The 22,200-nt window shown below is 41.0% G+C and overlaps 1 protein-coding gene across 2 annotated transcripts in view; it reads left to right on the forward strand.

Moving 5' to 3' along the window:
* The window catches only part of SLC12A8 (solute carrier family 12 member 8), a 143,244-nt gene that overhangs the window by 114,079 nt on the left and 6,965 nt on the right, over positions 1 to 22,200 (forward strand). The window contains exons 10-13 of one of the 2 annotated variants that reach the window (XM_079767157.1): positions 387 to 1,032; positions 12,715 to 12,812; positions 13,363 to 13,480; positions 16,105 to 16,430. In XM_079767157.1, coding sequence (XP_079623283.1) covers positions 387 to 1,032; positions 12,715 to 12,812; positions 13,363 to 13,480; positions 16,105 to 16,115 — 873 coding nt within the window. In that variant the 3' untranslated portion in view covers positions 16,116 to 16,430. Of the gene's footprint in view, positions 1 to 386; positions 1,033 to 12,714; positions 12,813 to 13,362; positions 13,481 to 16,104; positions 16,431 to 22,200 lie in introns of those variants that run through there. The other variant, XM_079767158.1, reaches the window with a different exon arrangement.

Below are 22,200 nucleotides of genomic sequence, written 5' to 3' on the forward strand. Positions count from 1 at the left end.
TCTCCACTATAGTCTGGAAACAATCAACTTTCCATCTCTTTGATTTCCAAAGTTGGTGTTAGAACCCAATGAAAGACAAAAGGAGAAATACTTGGGAAGTCCAAGTTCTAGACTAATGCCCCAATTAATAGTTACAATGAATACCCACGTTGTGTTAAGAGCCTACTGTGTGTCAGTGCCATATCAAACATTTTATCTGCATTAGCTCTGACCCCACAATAATTACATGGGTTTGGATATTATCCCAAGCTCGTAGATGAACAGTTATTAACACACCAAGGGTCACATGGGAGAAGTGGCTGAGCCCTTATGAGTTGTGTTTCTATCATATAATGGGATTTTCTTCGGAAATTTCATAGTCCTGCATGTTATTTTTGTTTTTGCAGAAAGGGCCCAATAAAACACCTATAGCTGCCATCTGCCTGACCAGCTTGGTGACCATGGCCTTCGTCCTTGTGGGTCAGGTGAATGTTCTGGCTCCCATTGTCACCATTAACTTCATGCTGACATACATCGCGGTGGATTACTCTTACTTCTCCCTGTCCATGGTTCCCTGCAGCCACCCCCAGGTGCCTGCGCCAGTGCACAGGGAGGACACGGACGCTCTCCTCTGCTCTGAGCGCCTGCTGTTGGGAAAGGCTCCCGGGTATGGCTCCGAGGGCACTGCCCAAAGCCTCTCGGAGGGTACGCTGCTGGAATTCACCAAAGACATGGACCAGCTCCTGCAGCTAACCAGGAAGCCTGAGAGCAGCCAGACCAGGCCAGGAGAGAGCAGCACGATCCCAGAGCATCCCAGGGGGAAATGCAAGAAGGCCACCAAGCAAACCCTGCAAGATAGCTTCCTCTTGGACCTCAAGTCGCCAGCTTCCTTCCCTGCAGAAGGCCCTGACAGATTGCCCACTGCCGCCCGGGCGGGGCAGGAGTCCTACTGGAACCAGCAGAGTGCCAGGAGTGAAAGGGCTCAGGCTGCGGGAGCACAAGGAGAACAACTTGTCCCTGAGCTGGGTCACCAGCCAAGGCCGAGTGGAGAAGGTGAGCGCCTTGAAATCATACTGGGGCCTCCTAATCGGGGGTGACTACTGGTTGCCTCACCTACTCGGTTATCACAACCCTCTTTAGCCAGCTCACTTTAAAGTCTTTGTTAATTGTATTTTATATTTATTTTAAAAGTCATATTCAAGTATCAGCTGAATTTGTAATTCTACTCTGTGAATTTTAGACATTTAGAAATTTAGAAATTTCTACCTACTCCTAAATGTGGGAGCCTTGGCTAGTAATTGAATATCAATTTTATTTCACTCAAAAATTAGCCAAAGTGTAAGGCCAACGTGAATGAAAACCGATTTCTTTTTTTCCAAGAGCAGTAGGAATGTGTTATGACAAACTGCCTGGCAAAAACTCAGTATGTTTTGTCCGTGGAAGATAAATATCCCCAAACGGGCAAGAGGGGATGAAGAAGGTGGTGAAAGGAGCACAGCTTTTCTTTGCTTTCTCACATCTGCAAACACAGAGACACCGAGAGAGACTCCCCAAGAGAGGCTTACAGAGCCTGAGGAGTTCTGAGCGAGAATGCATACTTTTTGAGTCTTCCGGATTTTAGGTACTTGACAAGTGTTATTGCATGTAAGAATAGATATTAGCTGCCCTGACCGGTTTGGCTCAGTGGATAGAGCGTCGGCCTGCGGACTGAAGGGTCCCAGGTTCGATTCCAGTCAAGGGCATGTACCTTGGTTGCGGGCACATCCCCAGTAGCGGTTGTGCAGGAGGCAGCTGATCGATGTTTCTCTCTCATCGATGTTTCTAACTCTCTATCCCTCTCCCTTCCTCTCTGTAAAAAGTCAATATTTTTTTTTTAAAAAAAGAATGGATACTAGCATTTTCCATTTCACCCAGGAAGACCCTGAGGCCCAGGGAGTCACAGAGGAGTCTCAGCTGATACTTTGCACAGCTGGACGTGGCACCCAGGTGTGCCTGGATTTGAAGCCAAATTCTTCCCTTTCCATTGTCCTGCCCCTGAGATCTGTATAGCCCAGCGGGCAGAGAGGAGCAAACCCCGGGACATGGAAGGAGATGTCTACAAATAAACGCTTCACATTCTCCCATACACCTACTTTCTCTTCCTTACCTCCACATTGGTGTGAGGTAGGAACATTATTAAAATTTAAAAAATCATATCGTTTAATAAGCCAAGTGGGATTAAAAGTCATATAATAAAAAATAGTTTCCTCTCTTCTGTACTGTCCCCTTTATCCTTCTCCATCCCCTGGTCTCACCCTGGGAAATCCCACTTTCACCCAAAAAGGTGCTTCTTCTGTTAGCCTTAATGTTACTAAATAATATATTTGTATTGCTAGTTTTAAAAAAATCCTCATGGGAGGATATGTTTTTTATTAATTTTATAGACAGTGAGAGAGAGAGAAAAAAACATCTATCGGTTGCCTCCTGTATGTGCCTTGACTGGGGATTGAACCCACAACCTAGGTATGTGCCCTGACCGGGAATCAAACCCACAACCTTTTTGGTGTACAGGATGTTGCTCAACCAACTAGGCCACCTGGCCAGGGCTATTACTGCTTCTTGATAAGTCAGTTTCAGATATCATCTTTTGACTTCCCGTTAATGGTAAATGAAGATTTAACTCATGTATACCACTCTGACGTCTCATTCAATGTCCCCGTGTAATTCTGTCACTGTTTTGATTAGCTTAATATCTAGTATTCATATTATCATAATTAAGTAAATATTGCTTAACTCTGAGCCATATACTCTACTATAATTACATTTCCTTTTTTGTCCAACATTTTCTGTTTCCTAGAGTTAATAATTGCATTTTTTAAATTTGCTTTTTTTGGGTCATCAATTATTCTCTAAATGCTCTGGCAGATATGTCAAATGCCTCTCCATGTTATTTTCCAAATGCTCAAATTCTTCAGAAATCTGTCATATCCATCTGTGTTCTCCTCTGGCCCACGGCTGCTCTACTGTTCTGCTCTGGACTGCCTGACTGTTCCACTCTAGGCTGTCTGTCTCTAGGCCTGCTGCAGGCTGCTGTCTTGGATCCAGGATACAAGAGATTTCTTAGATACAATATTAGAGTAGACTTTTTCTCCTCCTCCCCCTCCTCCTCCTCCTCCTACTCCTCCTCCTCCTCCTCCTCCTCCTCCTCCTCCTCCTCCTCCTCCTTCTTTTTGCCTGCCCAGCACTGAGTGACCTCCCTATGTTTGAAGAATTTCCAATGTTATGAGTCTTGGTGGGAGGCAAAGCAAGCCTTTCACACTCAAAACAAAATGTCAGATATCAGTTTTCCAACCTCTCCTGCAGCCAGAGTTCAGGCACAAGACCCAAACTCTGCTAATCGGATAAGCCCTCCTTATCATGGGAACTGGAAATGCAAAGAAATGGGGACTTTGAGGAACTCTCTGGAAGCATGATGGTAGCTGCAGGATGCCTACATTCCTGCTTCCAGCACCCAGGGCTTTCAGGATCCATGGGCAGCAGGCTGCACTGTCTAGACCTTGGGGCCTGCCGCAGTGATGGTCCGTTAGGCTGCTCTGACGTATAATTGTGCGTGTTGTCCCTGGCTGCGTAGCCCTGAGCTTGACTCAGTAGCCTTCCCAGCTATTCTCAGAGGGGAGGCTGGGAAATGTCTTTTTGGCTGGTCATATTGCTGCTTCACATGGCATTGTGTAGTCATTTTCCTAAGGAAGAAGAGGAGATTGGGTGGCAACCTTCGGGCTATGCCATAATTGTCCTGTTTTCAATTTCCAAGAGCTCTTGGGTGTAACCTAATTCGTCCTTGTCCCTTAAAAAAAAATTGAGCATCATCTTATTCTTGTTTCATGGGTAAAATGGTTTATCTTATCTTTCTGGTAATATTACTTATTCTCCCTTTAAAGTCTTTTCTCTCCTTTTACTGTCTGTCCTGTGTTCTCTAGATCCTTATCTCCTTGGCTTGATCTCTCTCTCTCTCTCTTATTAGACGCTTCACTAACATGTCTGTTGAAGTTTTTATTTCTTTTCATACTTAGAAGTGAAGCCCTAAAGAGCACACTAGGCAGGGCTTGCTCCTTGGGAGCCTTGCTGTAGAATGATTAGGGAGTAAACTGGCTTCTTCACAGAGGACCCCACCTGTAACCATCTTCTGGAGGCTTTCTCGGGGCTCCTCAGTTCCTCCGCAGAAGAGTCACTTAATCTCTTGCCTGGGGGTCACCCCGATGGCGGCTTTCAGTCAGCGAGCAAGGTAAGGTAAGGGAGTTGGGGGCTCCCCACTGTTTAGGATATAAGCTTTCATTTAATTCCCCAGTTTCTAGCTCAACTTCCCTACTCCTTGCTGTGCCTGGTATCCTGCATGTAGGCACTCTGTGGTTTGATTTCTTTGGAGGAACTCCCCCCTGGGAAGGGGATCGGGCAAAGAAGGAGTTGTTACCACTGGGCAGAGCATCTCTGTGTCCAACTGTTTCTTTTTGTTGTTGTTCATCCTCACCCGAGAATATTTTTCCCATTGATTTTTTAGAGAGAATGGAAGGGAGGGGGAGAGATGGAGAGAAACATGGATATGAGAGAGACACATCGATTGGTTGCCTCCTGCTCAATTGGTTGCCTCCTTGCACACGCCTCGCCTGGAATAGGGCCAGGGATCAAGCCTACAACCGAGGTCCATGCCCTTGACTGGCATCGAACCAGCGACCCTTCAGTCTGCAGGCTCATACTCTAACCGCTGAGCAAAACCAGCTAGGGCCCAACTGTTTCGTAAATAGTTTTACGACTAACCCCCTGTACCTTACCTCTTCCCAGGGACATGGTACTTCCTGGTCCTGAACTTTGCTGGAGTCCGTGGGGTGCATTGGGCTGCTTCTGACCAGCACCTCACCTGCAGGCTCTAGAGTTCGTCCCCTCTGCTCAGCCCAGTCTGTTACTGCTCCTCTGTCACCTTTTCATCTTCCAAGACCTGTTTTTATCTTTCCTCTCTCATTCTCCTCGTGTCTGTGGATTTATACCTATTTAATTCCCTTTCTGTCCTCTCACTGGGTTTTCAGAAGAGACTTACAGCCAGCTTGCCATGTTAAATCACTGCAGTGGTTGCTACCCAGTCGCCCAGTTGAGAAATATCATAGCTATTGACCACGCCCTCTCCTCCGTCCATGCTGCTTTGCCTTCGTATAGACCCTCATCATCTAGCACCCAGACTCTTGTTAAGTCTCCCAACCAGTCTCCTGCCCCCAAACTTCCCCACATCCTGCTTCTCCTTCTCATTATTGTCCACTGAATGATGTTTCTGAAATAAAACCCTCATCATGTGTCTCTTAGTTAAAAACCTTCACCAGAACTGATGCCTTCCACAGAAAGTCCAAGATCCGTGGTGTGATCTTCAAGGTTCTTTACAATCCTGACCTACCTTCCTGGCCACTTTTCTCATGACAACTCCTGCACTTAACTTGCAGATCCACCCAGACGAGTGCCCTGAACACATCATGTTCTTCATTCCTTCCTGCCTTGGTGTATGCTGTTCTGCCTCCTCAAATTGCTTCACCTCCCCCTTCTCCATCTGGAAAACTCGGACTTCGTGTTTAAAACCCATCTGACTTTTCAGACCCATTTTTATGCCCTCTGAGAAGGATTACCTGGTTCCCCTGCTGTGCAAGCATAACATTTGATTCATACAGGAAGTATAAATAATTATCACATTGTCTTACACATTCAGATCACATGTGTTTATAAGTTTGTCTTCAGCCCCGCTCATCTGTCTGTCTTTTTTTTATTTTTATTAATTTTTTACAGAGAGAAAGGGGGAGGGATAGAGAGTTAGAAACATCGATGAGAGAGAAACATCGATCAGCTGCCTCCTGCACAGCCCCTATTGGGGATGTGCCCGCAACCAAGGTACATGCCCTTGACGGAATCGAACCCGGGACCCTTGAGTCCACAGGCCAACGCTCTATCCACTGAGCCAAACTGGCCAGGGCTCACCTGTCTGTCTTAAGGAAAAGAAATACTAGTTTCATTCCTGTGCCTTCAGACTGTGGGCTTCCTTTAGTCATAAACCACGTCTTTCCACCTTGTAGTCATCACAGTATTCCCACATGGCCCCCGACACATGGCACCCAACAAACAGTCAGTAAAAGCTAGTGAAATTGATGAACATTTGAACAAATATTGTCTAAAAAATTTAAACATTGATCAGTAGAATAGAAAGTGTAAACTGTCATAAGAACCTAATCTGTGACAAACCAGATGCCATGAAATAGTAGGAATCAAATTGCTACTGAATAAATGCTATGGAGAGCAAATGGGCCCCCAAAATTAACTTGGGGCTGTATGTTACGCCTTATACAGCCACGAATTCCTTATTTATAACAGCTGTGCAAGAGAAATATTCCTGACTATTAAAGACGTCATCAGAGATAAAAAGGATCTGATTAAATGGAAATAAAAAACATTTGAACAACAGTGCCGCAGAAGGAAACAATTATTCAGACAAACACAACTGATAAAAGCATACCTTCCAAAGCATATTATTTTTAAAAACAGGAAGGTCAGAATCCAGATTCTATTAAGCAGAGGTCAGAAGAGATGAATATGTAGTTTACATTAGAAAAATCAATTCCCAGGCTCATTTATTGTCCACTCAACAAACCGACTTTTATTTTTAAGTGTTAAATAATGTTAGTAGCTAAAAATAGGCAGCATTTACTGAGCATGTCCCATGTTCTTGACACTGAGAGAAGCAATTAACACAGATTGTCTCATCTAAGCTCAGCATTAGGCATTGTTAACATATAAATATATACTAGAGGCCCAGTGCATGATTGAATCATGCACGTGTAGGGTCCCCTACATGCTTTCGCTTTCGATCGCGGGGGAGCTGGGTGCCTGTCCGCTGGTGCACCAGGCCTTTCGGAAGCCTCTGGCGCGGGAGGCTTCCGAAAGGCCTGGTGCTGGAGCAGACAGGCACCCAGCTCCCCCGCTTTTGATGGTCTGCGGCGGGATGTGAGCTCGCTGCCCCAGAGGCCCCTTCTGTTCCGCAGCAGCCATGGCGCAGATGCTGAGCTCGCGCTGCTGCTGGCGATGCGAGCTCAGCGTCCCGCTGGCCCAATCGGCTACCCGGGCCACCCTGAGTCCCGCCCCCTGCGCCTCCCGCTGGCCCAATCGTGGGTGTAGCGGAGTGATGGTAATTTACATATTACCATTTTATTAGGTAGGATATCTGTGTGTGTGTGTGTGTGTGTGTGTGTGTGTGTGTGTGTGTACATATATATACATATATATTTTATTTTAGGGAGAGGGATAGAGAGATAGAAACATCGATGAGAGAGAAACATTGACCAGCTGCCTCTTGCTGGGGACTAAGCCCGCAACTAGGGCATGTGTCCTGGCCGGGAATTGAACTGGTGATCTCTTTGTTCATGGGTCGATGCTCAACCACTGAGCACCACCAGCCAGGCTATCTTTTTTTATTATTATTGATTTTTAGAGTGAGAGGAAGGGAAAGGGAGAGAGAAAAAAACATTGATGTGAGAGCAAAACATTGATAACTGCCTCCTGCACTCCTCCTACTGGGGATTGAACCCACAACCCGGCCTGACAGGGAATCCAACTGACAACCTTTCAGTGCACAGGATCATGCCCAACCAACTGAGCCATTACCGGCCAGGGCTGTTACTATCTTTTTACAGAGGCTTAGAGAAGTTAAACACTTGTTCAAGATACAAACCAGCCAGAATTTGAACTCGGGTCTGTCTCACTTTAAAAAGTGGATGCTTGCTGTCAGTATGTTTTATGAACTAGGGCATGATGTTGATTAAATGAACACAAATTCAACCACTTTTAAGATACTGCATATCTATTAAGCTGTCAAGAGCTTAAATAAAGATAGAAGTGGGTCTGTGGTAATCACGTAATGTACACATTGCTTGAACCAATGTCAGTGGATTCATTCCTTCTGGATCTGTAGATTAAAATTTTTCATCAAATTTGGGAGGTTTTTAGCCATTATTTCTTTAATATTTTTTTTCTGTCCTTTCCTTCCCCCCTCCCACCCCCTGCCCATCCCTGTGGGACTACCTTCACACATTAGTTGGTACACTTGACATTCTTTCCCAGGTCTCTGAGGCTTAGTTTCTTTTTCTTTCATCTATTCCTGTCTGTTCTATAGTTTGGATAATTTCTATTGATCTATATCAGTGATTTTCAACTGGGGTTGTTTATTTTAACCAGCGATTTTCAACTGATGTACCCCCCAAAATTTTAGACATGCAACACCTGACTATTTAGTCAGGGGCACTGATCTCTTTTCCCTTAGATTGTCAAATAAAAAATGTTAACAGCCAACACAACAATAGCTGTTTGGTGTGAATGAATCAAAATTATACCTATTTTTTGTCAGATGTTCAAAATATGAAATATAGTTTTTGGCGTGCTGCAGAATTTTGGTAATATATGTGCCACGAGATGAAAAGGGTTAAAAATCACTGATTTATCTTTATGTTTCACTGATTCTGTCTTCTGTCATGTTGAATTTGCTGTTGAAGCTATCTAGTAAATTTTTCATTTCTGTTATTGTGCTTTTTAGCAATAGAATTTTCATCTGGTTCTTTCTTATTGTTGATATGTCTCTATTGATAGTCCTCATTTTGAACGCCATTGCCACCATTTTTCCTTAAGTCATTGACATTGTGTTTTTATTTGATTCTTTGAACATATACTAGTATATTATACTAGCTGTTTTGGAGTCTTTGTCTGTTAAACTCAACATGTGGCTCCACTCAGTTTCTTTTGATTGCTTTTATGCCTGAGCCTGGGCCACAGTTTTCTATTTCTTTGCATGTCTTGTAATTTTTGGTTGAAAACGGGACAATTTAGATAATATACTGTACTGTTGCAACTCCCGATTCTGATGTACGTTTCTGAGTTTTTGTTGGTTTGTTTTAGCAAATTGTCTGGATTTGAACTGTGGGATCGGTTTCCCCTGTGGTGTGTGGCTGCTGATGGCTGTACTCAGTTTTTTATTCTTATTTCTAATTTTTAGCCTGGGTTCCTTGGGGGTTGCCGCTGTGTTTACAGGGCCCCATAAAGCTTCCACCCTCTGCCAATGGATCTGTCTGTGGGTTAGGAAAAGCGGTCAAAGTTGCAGCCAGTTCTCCAGTCCCCCCCGGCTTTTACTTTTTGCCAGGCTCTCTTGGGTCTCCCCAGCAGTTGGGGGATAGTTTAGGAGTCAGCCAGGGAAATGTGGGGAGCGATAGTTCTTCCATGGCTCTCTCATTTCTAGGACCTCCCCCTTAGACTTCTGCGGGTCCAATGCTCCCCCAGGTGGGTCTGCACCCTCAGGCTAGCAAAGCTGAGGCTTTCCCCATTCAGTTTTCTACTGTGCTCACCACATTTAGCTTATAAAGGCTAACCCATAAGTTTGCTGGTTTCTGACCAGATCCATGCTGCTAAGAACTAGGGCAGGGATGGGAGCAGCCCGGGCAAGAAGGTCATAGACTCTCAAGGTTCTTACCCTTAGCTTCAACAGTTTTGAAAATAAACACTTCTTAATTTGTTGTCTCCATTTGGTAAATTTCTGGAGCCCTGAATGATTGTTTTTGTTTATTTTGTCTAGTTGAATACTTAATTCTTATGGAAAGGATTCGCCAACCTTTTCATAGCTGAAAGTTCCCTCTGGTTCATTCTTTCTGGATAATGATCTTTCAGGATGTAGTAAGAGCCCTGGCCGGTGTGGCTTGGTTGGTTGGAGGGTCGTCCCATGCAGGTTCAATTCCTGGTCAGGTTACATGCCCAGGTTGTGGGTTTGATCCCCAGTTGAGGCATGTGTGGGAGGCAGCTAATCAATGTTTCTCTCTCTTTCTTTCCCTTCCTCTCTAAAAATCAATAAAAATTTTTAAAAAAAGATGTAACAAAGACTATAAACCTGTTTAATTGCCCTGGCTTAGTAAATCTATTTGGGGGAATTGCATAATCAAGTTAGAAATAACTGAAATGTACAGCATTTGGAAAGCAGTTGAAAGAATTTCATTATCATGATAAAAGACCACCTGGACTTGAAACAGGATCGTTTGAGGACTGCATCCGTGCACATTCTCGGTTTGTGCATGCTAACTAAAACTGTGTTTATGAATTCTGATAAAGACATGAGGTGCATTTATAGAGATAGTTTAATATTTAGTTTCCTAATGTCTATAAAATTACTTAAATTCATGATTTTAAAAATTAACATAATTGTTTTCACCCTTCATGTTTAGTGTGTTTATATCTGCATGGATTTTGTGAACATTGAATTTGTTAGACATACCATTATATTTCAAAAGACACTTTAGTATTATTTTTACTATGTTTTTTATATTTGATATCTTTAACATGCCTGATGCATGGTTCTGTTTACTTGTTTGTTTTGCAACTAAAACTTGAAAAGTTAAGTTGCCTTCCTGGTCGTTACTCTAGAATTTCTAATATGAAAAATGTCCCCTTCTACCAATAATTCACAAGGCTTGTTTCTTCCAGCAAAATCCTTGACAAGAGAAAAAATTCCTTTAGTCATTTGGAAGGATTTTGAACCATATTGTTTGCCTGTACTGGGAGACCTATTCAAAGTCATTGAGCATCCTTGCACGAATTCTCCCTCACATTGCTGATGGATAAAACTGCATTGTGCTTGCCTGCAGGACACACCCCTTCCTACTTTCTCCTGAGTTTCTCGCGTGCACACACACACACACACACACACACACACACACACTCCCCCTAGGTACAGTGTAATTGATATTGTGCAAGATCAAGATCAAGTATGAAAAGGTGAGCTTAACATTTGGCAAATCTCAGAGAGGCAAAAATCTAAGTCCTTAACCAATAGTGTTCCTTCTTAGAGGAACAAGAGGGCAATTGTATTTCACTAAGCCAATGGCTGAAAAAAATGAATCATGAATTGAACATGTTAAAATTATACAATTTAATTAATGGAAGTATAACAGTATTATTTCTTTTTTTAAAAAGTAGCAGAGCCATCAATTCAAATTAATCATAATGCTTGGCAGAGTTTATTTCAATCCACAATTAATAGGGAGACATTTTTTGAGCTCTTCCTATACATGAACTTCTAAATGTCTAGATTTGGCATTTAGAGATAGATATGAGTCCTTGCGCTCAGGTATAAAAGATAAATATAATAATTGGCAGCACATGATGAAGGAAGGCAGATGTAGAGAGAATAAAGATTTCTCTGGGGCTAGGATGGTTTGTTCATTCATTTAACCACATGAATGGAACATTTACTACATTGTAAGCACTGTTCAAGGTGCTGGAGAACATACTGACTAGACATGGGCCTCTGCTATCATTGAGCTTGCACTCTAGTAGGGGAAGGTACATAACAAACACACAAATATACACTGTAATGCCAGGTACTATGGTGAATAATAAAGTGGGGTGATGGAATAGAGAGAGACTAGGTGGGGAGAGGGCGTTCTGTTTCAGATATGTTTGTCAGGAAAGGACTCTCTGAGAAGAGGGCATTTTAATGGAGCAATGAATTGTATAGTGAGGAGTAGTCAAGTTCTGAATATATTTGATGGTAGAGTCTAGAGGATTTACTGATGGACTAGGTGTAGGTGTGAGGAAAAGAGGAGTCAAGGATGAATCATAGATATTTGAGTAAATGGTGGTGTCATTTATTCAGACGAAGACGACTTGGGAAGAATAGATTTTTGCTTTAGCTGTGCTAAGGTTTGAGGTGCTTGTTAGCCATGTAAGAGGAGCTATTGAAAAGAAACCTAGATATTCAAAATTTTAATTCAAGGATCAAGGGTGATGTAAATTTGAATCATCAATATATAGATAGTATTTAAAGCCATGGGACTAGATGAGATATCCTAGGAGTTAGTATATATTGGGGGAAAAAGAGTGCTGAGGACTGAATGAATGTTGGGATATTACAATATTTGGGGTTTGGAACATGAGCCAGTAAAGAAGACTGAGAAGAAGTGGTCACCGAGATAGAAGGAAAGCTGGGAGAATGAAGCATCCTAGAAAGCAAGAAAAGGAAGTGTTTCAATAAGCTGGAAGTGATCACATGTGTCAGATGCTGTCTGAAAGGCCTCATAGGATGAGGCCTGGGAGTGACCATTGAATTTGAAAAGATCAAGTCATTGGCAACTTAGGAAGAGTAGTTTTAGTGGAATCTTACAATCTTATGAGTGGGTTGAGGAAATAATGGGAGGTAAATAATATATAGGCAATTCTTTTGAGGAGTTTTGCTATAAGGAAGACAAAGGAATAGGGCAGTAGCTAGGGGTTGACCAGAAGGTACTTGCTTCAGTGGGAGAAATTGCAGTGTAGGGTATTTATATTTAATGGTAATGGTTCCGTATAGGATGGAAAAATCAACGATGCAAAAGCAAAATTCTCAAGCAGAGCATAAGCAGAGGATGGGCCTTACACAGGAGCTGGGACTGTTCATCCACCGGACAAGGAGGGAAGGCAGAAGAGATGGTTCAGATGCAAATAGGTTGGAATATTTGGCGATGAGAGGATATGAAAGCTCTCCTTTGAGAGGAGAGATTGTAAACGTGTTACATCAGAGAGTAGGAGAATGAAAGTTAATGGTTGAAGTGAGTGGAAGTTGTCTTTAGGTTGAGAAGATGAGCTTGTAAGTATTTGTTCATAAAAATATAAGAGGATTTGGTAACAGATTGGTAATAAGGATTTGGCTCATTTATTTTTTAGATTTCTTCCTGAAGTCTAGGCTTCAGGAACAAGATATCCAGAGCAGAACTACTTCTTTCTACGCTCGCATGTGCAACCCCTGGGTCTCCCTGTTGGGGGTGAGTAGTTTCATTTCTATCTCAATTGTCCTTGTGACATAATTCAAGGACAATTGGAGACGTGTGTGATCTCAGGGTTGGGGCTGTGGGAAGGAAAGAGGAGAGTCTTAATCAGGAGCAATGTCATTTAACTACCTGTTATATTAGAATTTAGGCAAGACTACAAATGGCAAGATTGCATTTAGTGCAGCATTTATTTTAATCAGTGGGCTACTTGTAAAATAATTAAGCATTTCTGATAACCTCTGGGTCACTAAATTTCTAGGTATACCAAATTAGCATAATTTCACTTTGTTTCTTCTAGGGAGGAATAGGACAAGGAACTAGGAGACTATAACTATTTATTGATAGTTTTGATTAGAGGGTACTTTCAGAGGGTATCTTCTCAAATATCTGCTTAAGTGAGGTGTGTTTTTTTTTTAAATTATGGGTGAACTTCAATTAAGCAGACTTTTATAGTGATCAAAGGTTGATGAGAGGGACTAGCCTTGTGGTTTGCCTACAATGTGATAAACCATTAGGTGACTTGCCTTTCCTACTGTTTCCACAGGCCGTTGGGTCTCTTGTCATCATGTTTGTGATCCAGTGGGTCTACACTTTGATCAACATGTGTGTTGCTGCCATTGTGTATTTCTACATTGGTCGGGCCAGTCCCGGGCTTCACCTTGGTAAGCAGCAGAGCCATTTTGCCACCACCTTCCTCTTTCTCTTTTAGCATCCATTGAAGAAATGTGTTTTGAGCACCAATTAAATGCCAACACTGACAGATATGAATTCCATTTTCAAGTAGCTTATAGTCTGGGGGGCGGGGGATATGACATGCACATAAATGATAAAAAAATTACTTGTGAGATTTATAAGACATGTAGAAGTAAAATGGTTGATAACAATAGCACAAGAGCCAGGAGGGAAGAAATGGAAATACACTGTTTTAACTTTCTGATGCTTTATGTGAAGTACTATAATATCACTTAGACGTGGACTGTGATAAGTTAAAAATGTGTACTACAAACTCTAAAGCAACCATTAAAAAATAACAAAGAGTTATAGCTAGTAAGCCAATAAAGGAGATAAAATTGAATTTTAAAATACTCAAATCAAAATAAAGCAGAAAAAGTAGAAAATATAATAAAGGGCATATGGGACAAACAAAAAGCACATAACAAGGAAGTTTATATAAACCTAGCCATATCAATAATCACACTAAAAATAAACGGTCTAAACACTCTCAATAAAGTGATCTAAACACTGAGGTTTTCAGATTGAATAAAAATGCATGATATAACTATATGATACCTACAAGAAACCTACTTTAAATATAAAGTCACAAAATAAGTTAAAAATAAAAAAATGGGAAAAGATACAATAATGTTAATCAAAACAAAGCTGGAGTGACTATATTACTATCAGGCAAAATAGATTTTAGAGAAAAGAATATTACCAGAAAAAAAGGATTATTTCATGAAGATAAAGTAAAAAATTCATGAAGAGGACATAAAAAATCTTAACCTTTATGCACTTAAAAATAGAGCTTTAAAATATATGAAGTAAAACCTGGTATAACAAGAAATAGAAAAATTTAAAATAAGAGGTTTCAATACCTCTCTCAATAATTGATAAAAACAAGTAGGCTTAACATTGGTAAGACATTAGCAGGCTTGAATAACATTATCCACAAACCTGGATAAACTAAGATTTATAGACCATTCCACCTAACAGAAGAATATATGTTCTTTTTAAATATAAATGAAATATTTACCATATTTTCAGGACATAAAAAGTCTCGATATATTTAAAGGTATTCAAGTAAATTCAAGAACAAAGTATGTTCTCTGACCAAAGGAGAAGTAAGTTAGAAATAAATACCAGAAAGATATCTAGTATTGAAAAATCCCCAAATATTTAGAAACTAAAAAACACTAAATGACTAAGAACACTAAACGATGCTAAATCAAGTAAATAAATGAAATAACTCAGGGTTCAAAGAAGAAATAATAAGTAACACTACAAAATATTTCAAACTGAATGAAAATGAAAATATAACATCAAAATTGTGGGATGCAGCTAATTCGGTACTTAGAAGGAAGTTTATAGCATCAAATGTTCATATTAGAAAAGAAGAAAGGTCTTAAATCAATGACCCCCCACTTCCAACTTAAGAAAACTAGAGAAAGAAGAGAAAATTAAACCCAAATAAGAGAAACAAAGAAGCAATGAAGATAAAAATAGAAATCAATATTATATAAAACAGAAAAAAGTAGAGAATGCAAATAAAACAAGAAACTGGTTATGTGATATCAATACAGTTGACAAACTTTATCCAGAGTGATCGTAATAAAAGGAGAGAAGGTAAAAAATAACCCATATCAGGAGTGATGGAGAGGACATTACTAGAAAATCTATAGATATTAAGAGGAAAATAAAGAAATATTATTAAACAGCTTTATGCCAATATATATGACAACTTAGATGGATTGGAAAAATTCCTTGAAAGAGACAAACTATCAAAGTTCATTCTAGAAGAAAGATAAAGCTACATAAGCCATCTAGTAAAGAAGTTAAACTTGTCATTAAAACCTTCCCACAAAGAAAACTCAGATGGCTTCACTAATGAAACCTATCAAACATTTAAGGAAGAAAGAATATAAATTCTATGCAAACTTTTTGGAGAACTACACACCAATATCCCTCATGACCATAGATACAAAAATTTGTAACGAAGTTTTACCAAGTTGAATAAAAAAATATAAAAAGGATAATACATTGTAACCAAATAAGTTTATCTCAGGAATTCAAGGTTGGTTTAACATTCTGAATTATTCTATGTAATTCACCATATTTACAGACTAGAAGAGGAAAACAAAAACATTTATGAGAAGAAAGTAAAGAGGAAATGAAAGAAATAAATGAAGACATGTACTAAGTTCATGAATTGGAAGATTCAATATTCTTAAGACATTAATTCTCCCCAAATTGCTCTATAGATTCGACATAATCCCAATAAAAATCTCTGTTGCCTTTTTTGTGGAAGTTAGCAAGCAGACTCTAAAATATTTATATGAGCCCTGGCTTGTGTGGCTCAGGTGGTTGGAGCATCATCCTGTGAACCAGAAGGTCATGGATTCGATTCCCAGTCAGGGCACATACCTAGGTTGTGGGTTCAATCGCCAGTTGGGACATGTGCAAGAGGCAACCTATCACTGTATTTTTCACCCATTGATGTTTCTCTCTCTCCCTCTCCCTCTCCCTCTCCCTCTCCCTCTCCCTCTCCCTCTCCCTCTCTAAAAATCAGTAAAACAATAAAATAAAATACTTATATGGAAAGTCATAAGCATATGAAAAGATGCTCAACATGATTAGTGATTAGGAAATACAAATTAAAACCACAATATTATACTACTACACACCTATTAGAGGAGTTAAAATTAAAAATACTGATCATGCCAAGTGTTGGCAAGGATGTGGAGCAACCACTAGAATTATTGTATACTACTGGTGGAAATAAAATAATACAATCACTTTGTAAAACAGTTTGGCAGGTTATTAAAAGTTAAACATATACCTGCTATATGAACTAGCCAGTGTACTCCTACAATAAAATACTCAGTAATAAAAGGAACATACAATAACATGGATGAAACGCATATAATTACGCTGAGTGAAAGAAACCAGGCAAAAAGAATATATAGGGGTGGTCTCTAGTTGTCTGGTATGTGGCCCCAGCATGATTTAGGGCAGGGGCCTATTGGCTCTTTGTGTGAGAATTTGGGGGTGTGGGCTCTGGTTTGGTTGATTTGTATATCAAAGGGGTGTTCACAGGGGAGTTCTTTGCTGTCTCTAGGATCAAGGCCCCAAATGTCAGAGCATCAAGAATATAATCGTAAGAAAGTATAATCAATACTCTACGGTGATTTCAGTTATTTCTCAACAATAAAGCTATTTAAAAACATACATTTGAGAGCCCTTTTCAACAAAATTCTATGATGCCCTGATTTAAAATAAAGCAATTAATTCTAAGTCCTAACTAAATGAACCACAGCAATGCAGGCAAATGGAAGAAAACATTCTTCAGAATTAGAACAATTTGATGTATATTTTTGAAAGAAATGCACTTCATACACTTGAAGTCACATGCACATTAAGAATATTGCTTTCGAGGACCTTTGGTAAAAATGGTGGAGTAGAAGGGAGAGCAGTAAATCCCAGAGTGAAGACATGCCCTACTCAGGCCCTCGGGGTGACCTGTGAGGAAAACCCAGGTCTCTCAGTTCAGGATCCTTCAAAGGCCACCCTCCTCTGTGAAGCCTCCCTGCGATGGTTAATTTTTTGTGTCACCTTGACTGGGCCACAGTTCTCTGATTCAACATTATTTGTGGGTGTGTCTGTGAGGGTGTTTAAGAAACAATAACAATGCTTTAGAAAAGTCATGCGAACAAGAGGTCCTTATACCAACTAATTTAAGGGACAGAATATGTTTTAAATAACATATTTATTTAACATAATATTTTAAATAAAATGTAGCATTTTATGTTAAAGTGGTTACATCAGTGATTGCCTCTAACTTTCTTGGGAGTTAGTTTGATCGTAAGAAATTCAAATCATTCCCAGAAATCTATTCACAGGAAGGTATGACATAAAATTTCAGGCCAGTCTCCATCTAAAATTTAGATAACTTAGAACCCAAATGACCACAAGTAAGAAAGGTCAGTTGATAGAATGTTTGTTTATTTGCTTCCTCCTGACAACATCAGAATATGTTAGAAACTTTCTATTTGCAATTGTAAATATTAATGCAAATATGTATAATTTAGAAGAACATTGTATAAAATGACATTTGATTTGGTTTCCTAAAGTTATATGTAATTCGTTATATGAGATTTAAAAACAAAACAAAACCCATACCAAAGAAGGGACAAAGTTTTTGTTTTGTTTTTTAAAAAAGTTGATTAGGACCTTGGAGGAAAAGATGGCGACCGGCAGGAAGGTAGGGAGAGAGAGAGTGTGAGTGAGGAACCCATAGAGGAGAGTGTAGATGTGTGTGGTGTGTGTGTGTGTATGAGATAGGGTCAGTTAGATTCTGCAGGTCTTCCAAGGGGCTCCCGAACAGGGCAGCCCTAGACGGCGGAGCCCCGCGCACAAAGCGGACACTTCTCGGCGGCTGGTGCGGACGCAGAGACCACGCCATCTTGAGAAACAGAGCTGCCTGAGACGCGGATCCTGGCTTCTGACACAAACCAGGACCCTGCAGCCACCGGGGACAGAGAACTGCTATCACAGCTTCAGACAAACAAACAACAAGAATCCAGACTTCCCGGCAGATTTCCGTGAGTCAAAGAGCCTATCCCCCTCCTCGCAGGCACGCTGATAGCGCCATAGTATCTGATAGACTTGCCCCTCCCCCAAGCTGCTGAGCGCCCACAGGTGCGCGGAAAGCGCCATAGTAACTGATAGACGCGCCCTTCGCCCAAGCTGCTCACAGGAGCGCGCACAGACAGCGCCATAGTAACTGATAGACCCGCCCCCAGCCCAAGCTGCCGAGCTTTGCGCAGGGACGCGCTCCCTCTTAGGGAACTTGGCGCGCGCTCGCGCACGGGACAGAAGCAGCTCCCCGTCGGGGAAATCTGTCAGTGCGCACAGAGGGCTCCCCTTCGGGGAATTTGGGGGAATTTGGCTCGCGGGTCACAGCTCCCCCTTCGGAGATTCTTAAGAGCCTGCACAGAGGGGCTTCCCTTTGGGGAATTTGGCGCGCAGGACGGACTCCGCCCCCCTTCTGGGACTTTGGGAGAGTGCACTGAGCCGGCTCACCTTCAGGTTTTTAAGAAAGTGCGCTCTAGCCGGTTTGGCTCAGCAGAGAGAGCACACACAGGACGCAGCTCCACTTCAGGGAATTTGGCACGCCGGACACAGCTGCCTGGGATCCCTGACTCACAGCGCATTCACACTAAGAGCCAGCGACCCCAATTGTTGGTGCGTGCACACACAGGGACCCTGATTCTCAACGAGAAACCACACAAGGCAACAGAGACTTTGACACTCGAGTCTTGGTGCAGACACAGGGAAACTCTGACTCCTGGCACATGCTAAGGATCTCATTCTCGGCACATACCAACAGTGTGGTGCAGACAGGGCCCCTGATTCTAAATGTGCACACGAGACCACACAGAACACTGGGGACACTGATCCTGGGCAAGTCTGGTTCCCACCAACCAAAGACAGCCACACGTCCTTGTGTCAGAGCACTTCAGTGAAACTAGGGTGGAGCGAAGTCCCCACAGCACACGGCCCAGGTCCACGCAAACAGAAGCTTGAGCTTTCTGGTAATAGCCAGAATGGGGAAACGAAATAACTCACAGAGGAAAGAAAATGTGGAGTCGCCAAGAAAGGAAATTAGTGAAAATGAAGCTTGCAACATGACCGAAAAGGAATTCAGAGTAATGGTCATGGAATTTATACATCGGATGGATGAGAAAATCAACAACTTATGCAAGAATCAGGAAGAAATGAAAAGTGATATAGCTACAATCAAAAACACCATGGAAAGTTTCAACAGTAGACTACAAGAAGCAGAGGACCGAATTAGTGAGTTAGAAGATCAGGTACAGAAACAAGCTCAAGCTGAACAGCAATTGGAGAAAAAAATTAAAAAGCAGGAGGAAAGCCTAAGGGAGCTTCGGGACAACATGAAACGAAGTAACATGCGTATAATAGGGCTGCCAGAAGGACAAGAAGAGCAGCAGGGATTAGAAAATCTATTTGAAGAAATAATGACAGAAAACTTCCCGGATATGGGAAAGATAAAAGTTACGCAAGTAAAGAGAGTCCCAAGCAGGATCAACCCCAAAAGACCCACACCAAGACATGTCATAATTTCAATGGCAAATATAAATGATAAAGAGAGAATCCTAAAGGCGGCAAGAGAGAGACAGAGAGTTACCTACAAAGGAACACCCATCAGATTGTCAAATGATTACTCATCAGAAACACAACAAGCTAGAAGTGAATGGAAGGAGGTATACAAAGTGTTGCAAAGCAAAGGACTGAATCCAAGAATACTATATCCAGCAAGACTATCAATCAAAATTGAAGGGGAAATCAGGAGCTTTGCAGACAAAAAAAGCCTCAGGGAGTTTATCACCACCAAACCAGCAATGCAAGAATTGCTAAAGGGAATACTGTAAAAAGAAGAAATAAACAGGTAAGAAGGAATACAGACACAAAAATAGATATGACTGCAAACAAATACCTTTCAGTAATAACTTTAAATGTAAACGGACTAAATGCTCCAATCAAAAGACATCGAGTAGCTGAATGGATAAAAAAACACGACCCATATATATGCTGTCTACAAGAGACCCACCTCAGAACAAGAGACTCACACAGATTGAAAGTGAAGGGATGGAAAAATATCTTTCAGGCAAATGGAAATGAAAAAAAAGCTGGGGTAGCAATACTTATATCTGACAAAATAGACCTCAAAGTAAATGCCATAACAAGAGATAAGGAAGGCCACTTCATAATACTAAAGGGAGAAATCCAACAAGAAGAAATAATTCTGGTAAACATATACGCTCCCAATATAGGAGCACCCAAATACATAAAAAAACTCCTGGAGGATATCAAGGGAGAGATTAATAGCAACACAATCATAGTAGGAGACTTTAATACCCCACTATCACCACTGGACAAATCCTCTAAACAAAAAATCAGCAAAGAAACAGCAATCCTAAATGACTCACTAGACCAGATGGAATTAATTGACATCTTCAGAACATTTCACCCCAAAGCCACAGAATATACATTCTTCTCAAGTGCACATGGGTCATTTTCAAAGATAGACCATATGCTGGGTCACAGGCAAAGTCTCTTCAAATTCAAGAAGATAGAAATTATATCAAGCATCTTCTCAGATCACAGTGGCATAAAACTGGAAATCAACTACAATAAATACAATCCAAAGAAATCAAACACATGGAGACTAAACAGCATGCTATTAAACAAGGACTGGGTCACCAGAGAGATCAAGGAAGAAATAAAAAACATCATGGCAACAAATGACAATGAAAACACAACAATCCAAAATCTATGGGACACAGCGAAAGCAGTCTTGAGAGGGAAGTTCATAGCTCTACAGGCCTATTGCAAAAAACAAGAAACAATGGTAATAAATTACTTAACCCTACAACTCAAAGAGCTAGAAAAAGAGCAGCAAGAAAAGCCCAGTGTAACCAGAAGGAAGGAAATAACAAAGATCAGAGCGGAGATAAATGACATAGAGACCAAAGAAACAATACATAAGATCAACAAAACCAAGAGCTGGTTCTTTGAAAGGATAAACAAGATTGATGGACCTCTAGCCAGGCTCACCAAGAAGCAAAGAGAGAGGACCCAAATAAACAAAATCAGAAATGAAAGAGGTGAAATAACAACAGACCCCGCTGAGATACAAAGGATTGTTACAAAATACTACGAACAACTCTATTCCAACAAACTGGACAACCTGGAGGAAATGGACATATTCCTAGAAAAATATAACCCTCCAAAAATCAATCAAGAAGAATCTAAACAGCTCAATAGGCCAATAACTATGGACGAAATTGAAGCAGTCATCAAAAAGCTTCCGGCAAACAAAAGCCCGGGGCCTGATGGCTTCACAGGAGAGTTTTACCAAACATTCAAGGAAGAACTAAAACCTATCCTCCTCAGACTATTCCAAAAAATTCAAGTGGAAGGAACACTTCCAAGCTCCTTCTATGAAGCCAGCATCACCCTAATACCAAAACCAGATAAAGACAACACAATGAAAGAGAATTACAGACCAATATCCCTCATGAACATAGATGCCAAAATCCTCAACAAAATTCTAGCAAATCGGCTCCAGCAGTACATCAGAAAGATCATACACCATGACCAAGTAGGATTTATCCCAGGAATGCAAGGATGGTACAATATCCGCAAATCAATAAACGTGATACATCACATAAACAAATTGAAAGATAAAAATCACATAGTCATATCAATTGATGCAGAAAAAGCATTTGACAAAATCCAACACCCTTTCTTGATAAAAACTCTCAACAAGGTGGGAATAGATGGCTCATACCTCAACATAATAAAAGCTATATATGATAAACCCACAGCAAACATCATACTCAATGGACAAAAACTAAAGGCATTTCCCCTAAGAACAGGAACAAGACAGGGATGCCCACTCTCACCACTCCTGTTTGACATAGTACTGGAAGTATTAGCCATTGCAATTAGACAAGAAGAAGAAATAAAAGGCATCCAAATTGGAAAAGAACAAGTAAAGCTGTCTTTATTTGCAGACGACATGATATTGTACATAAAAAATCCGAAAGACTCCGTCAAAAAACTAATAGACTTAATA

The sequence above is a fragment of the Cnephaeus nilssonii genome (genome assembly GCF_951640355.1).
Source record: "Cnephaeus nilssonii genome assembly, chromosome: 3".
In the NCBI taxonomy this organism is placed as follows: domain Eukaryota; kingdom Metazoa; phylum Chordata; class Mammalia; order Chiroptera; family Vespertilionidae; genus Cnephaeus; species Cnephaeus nilssonii.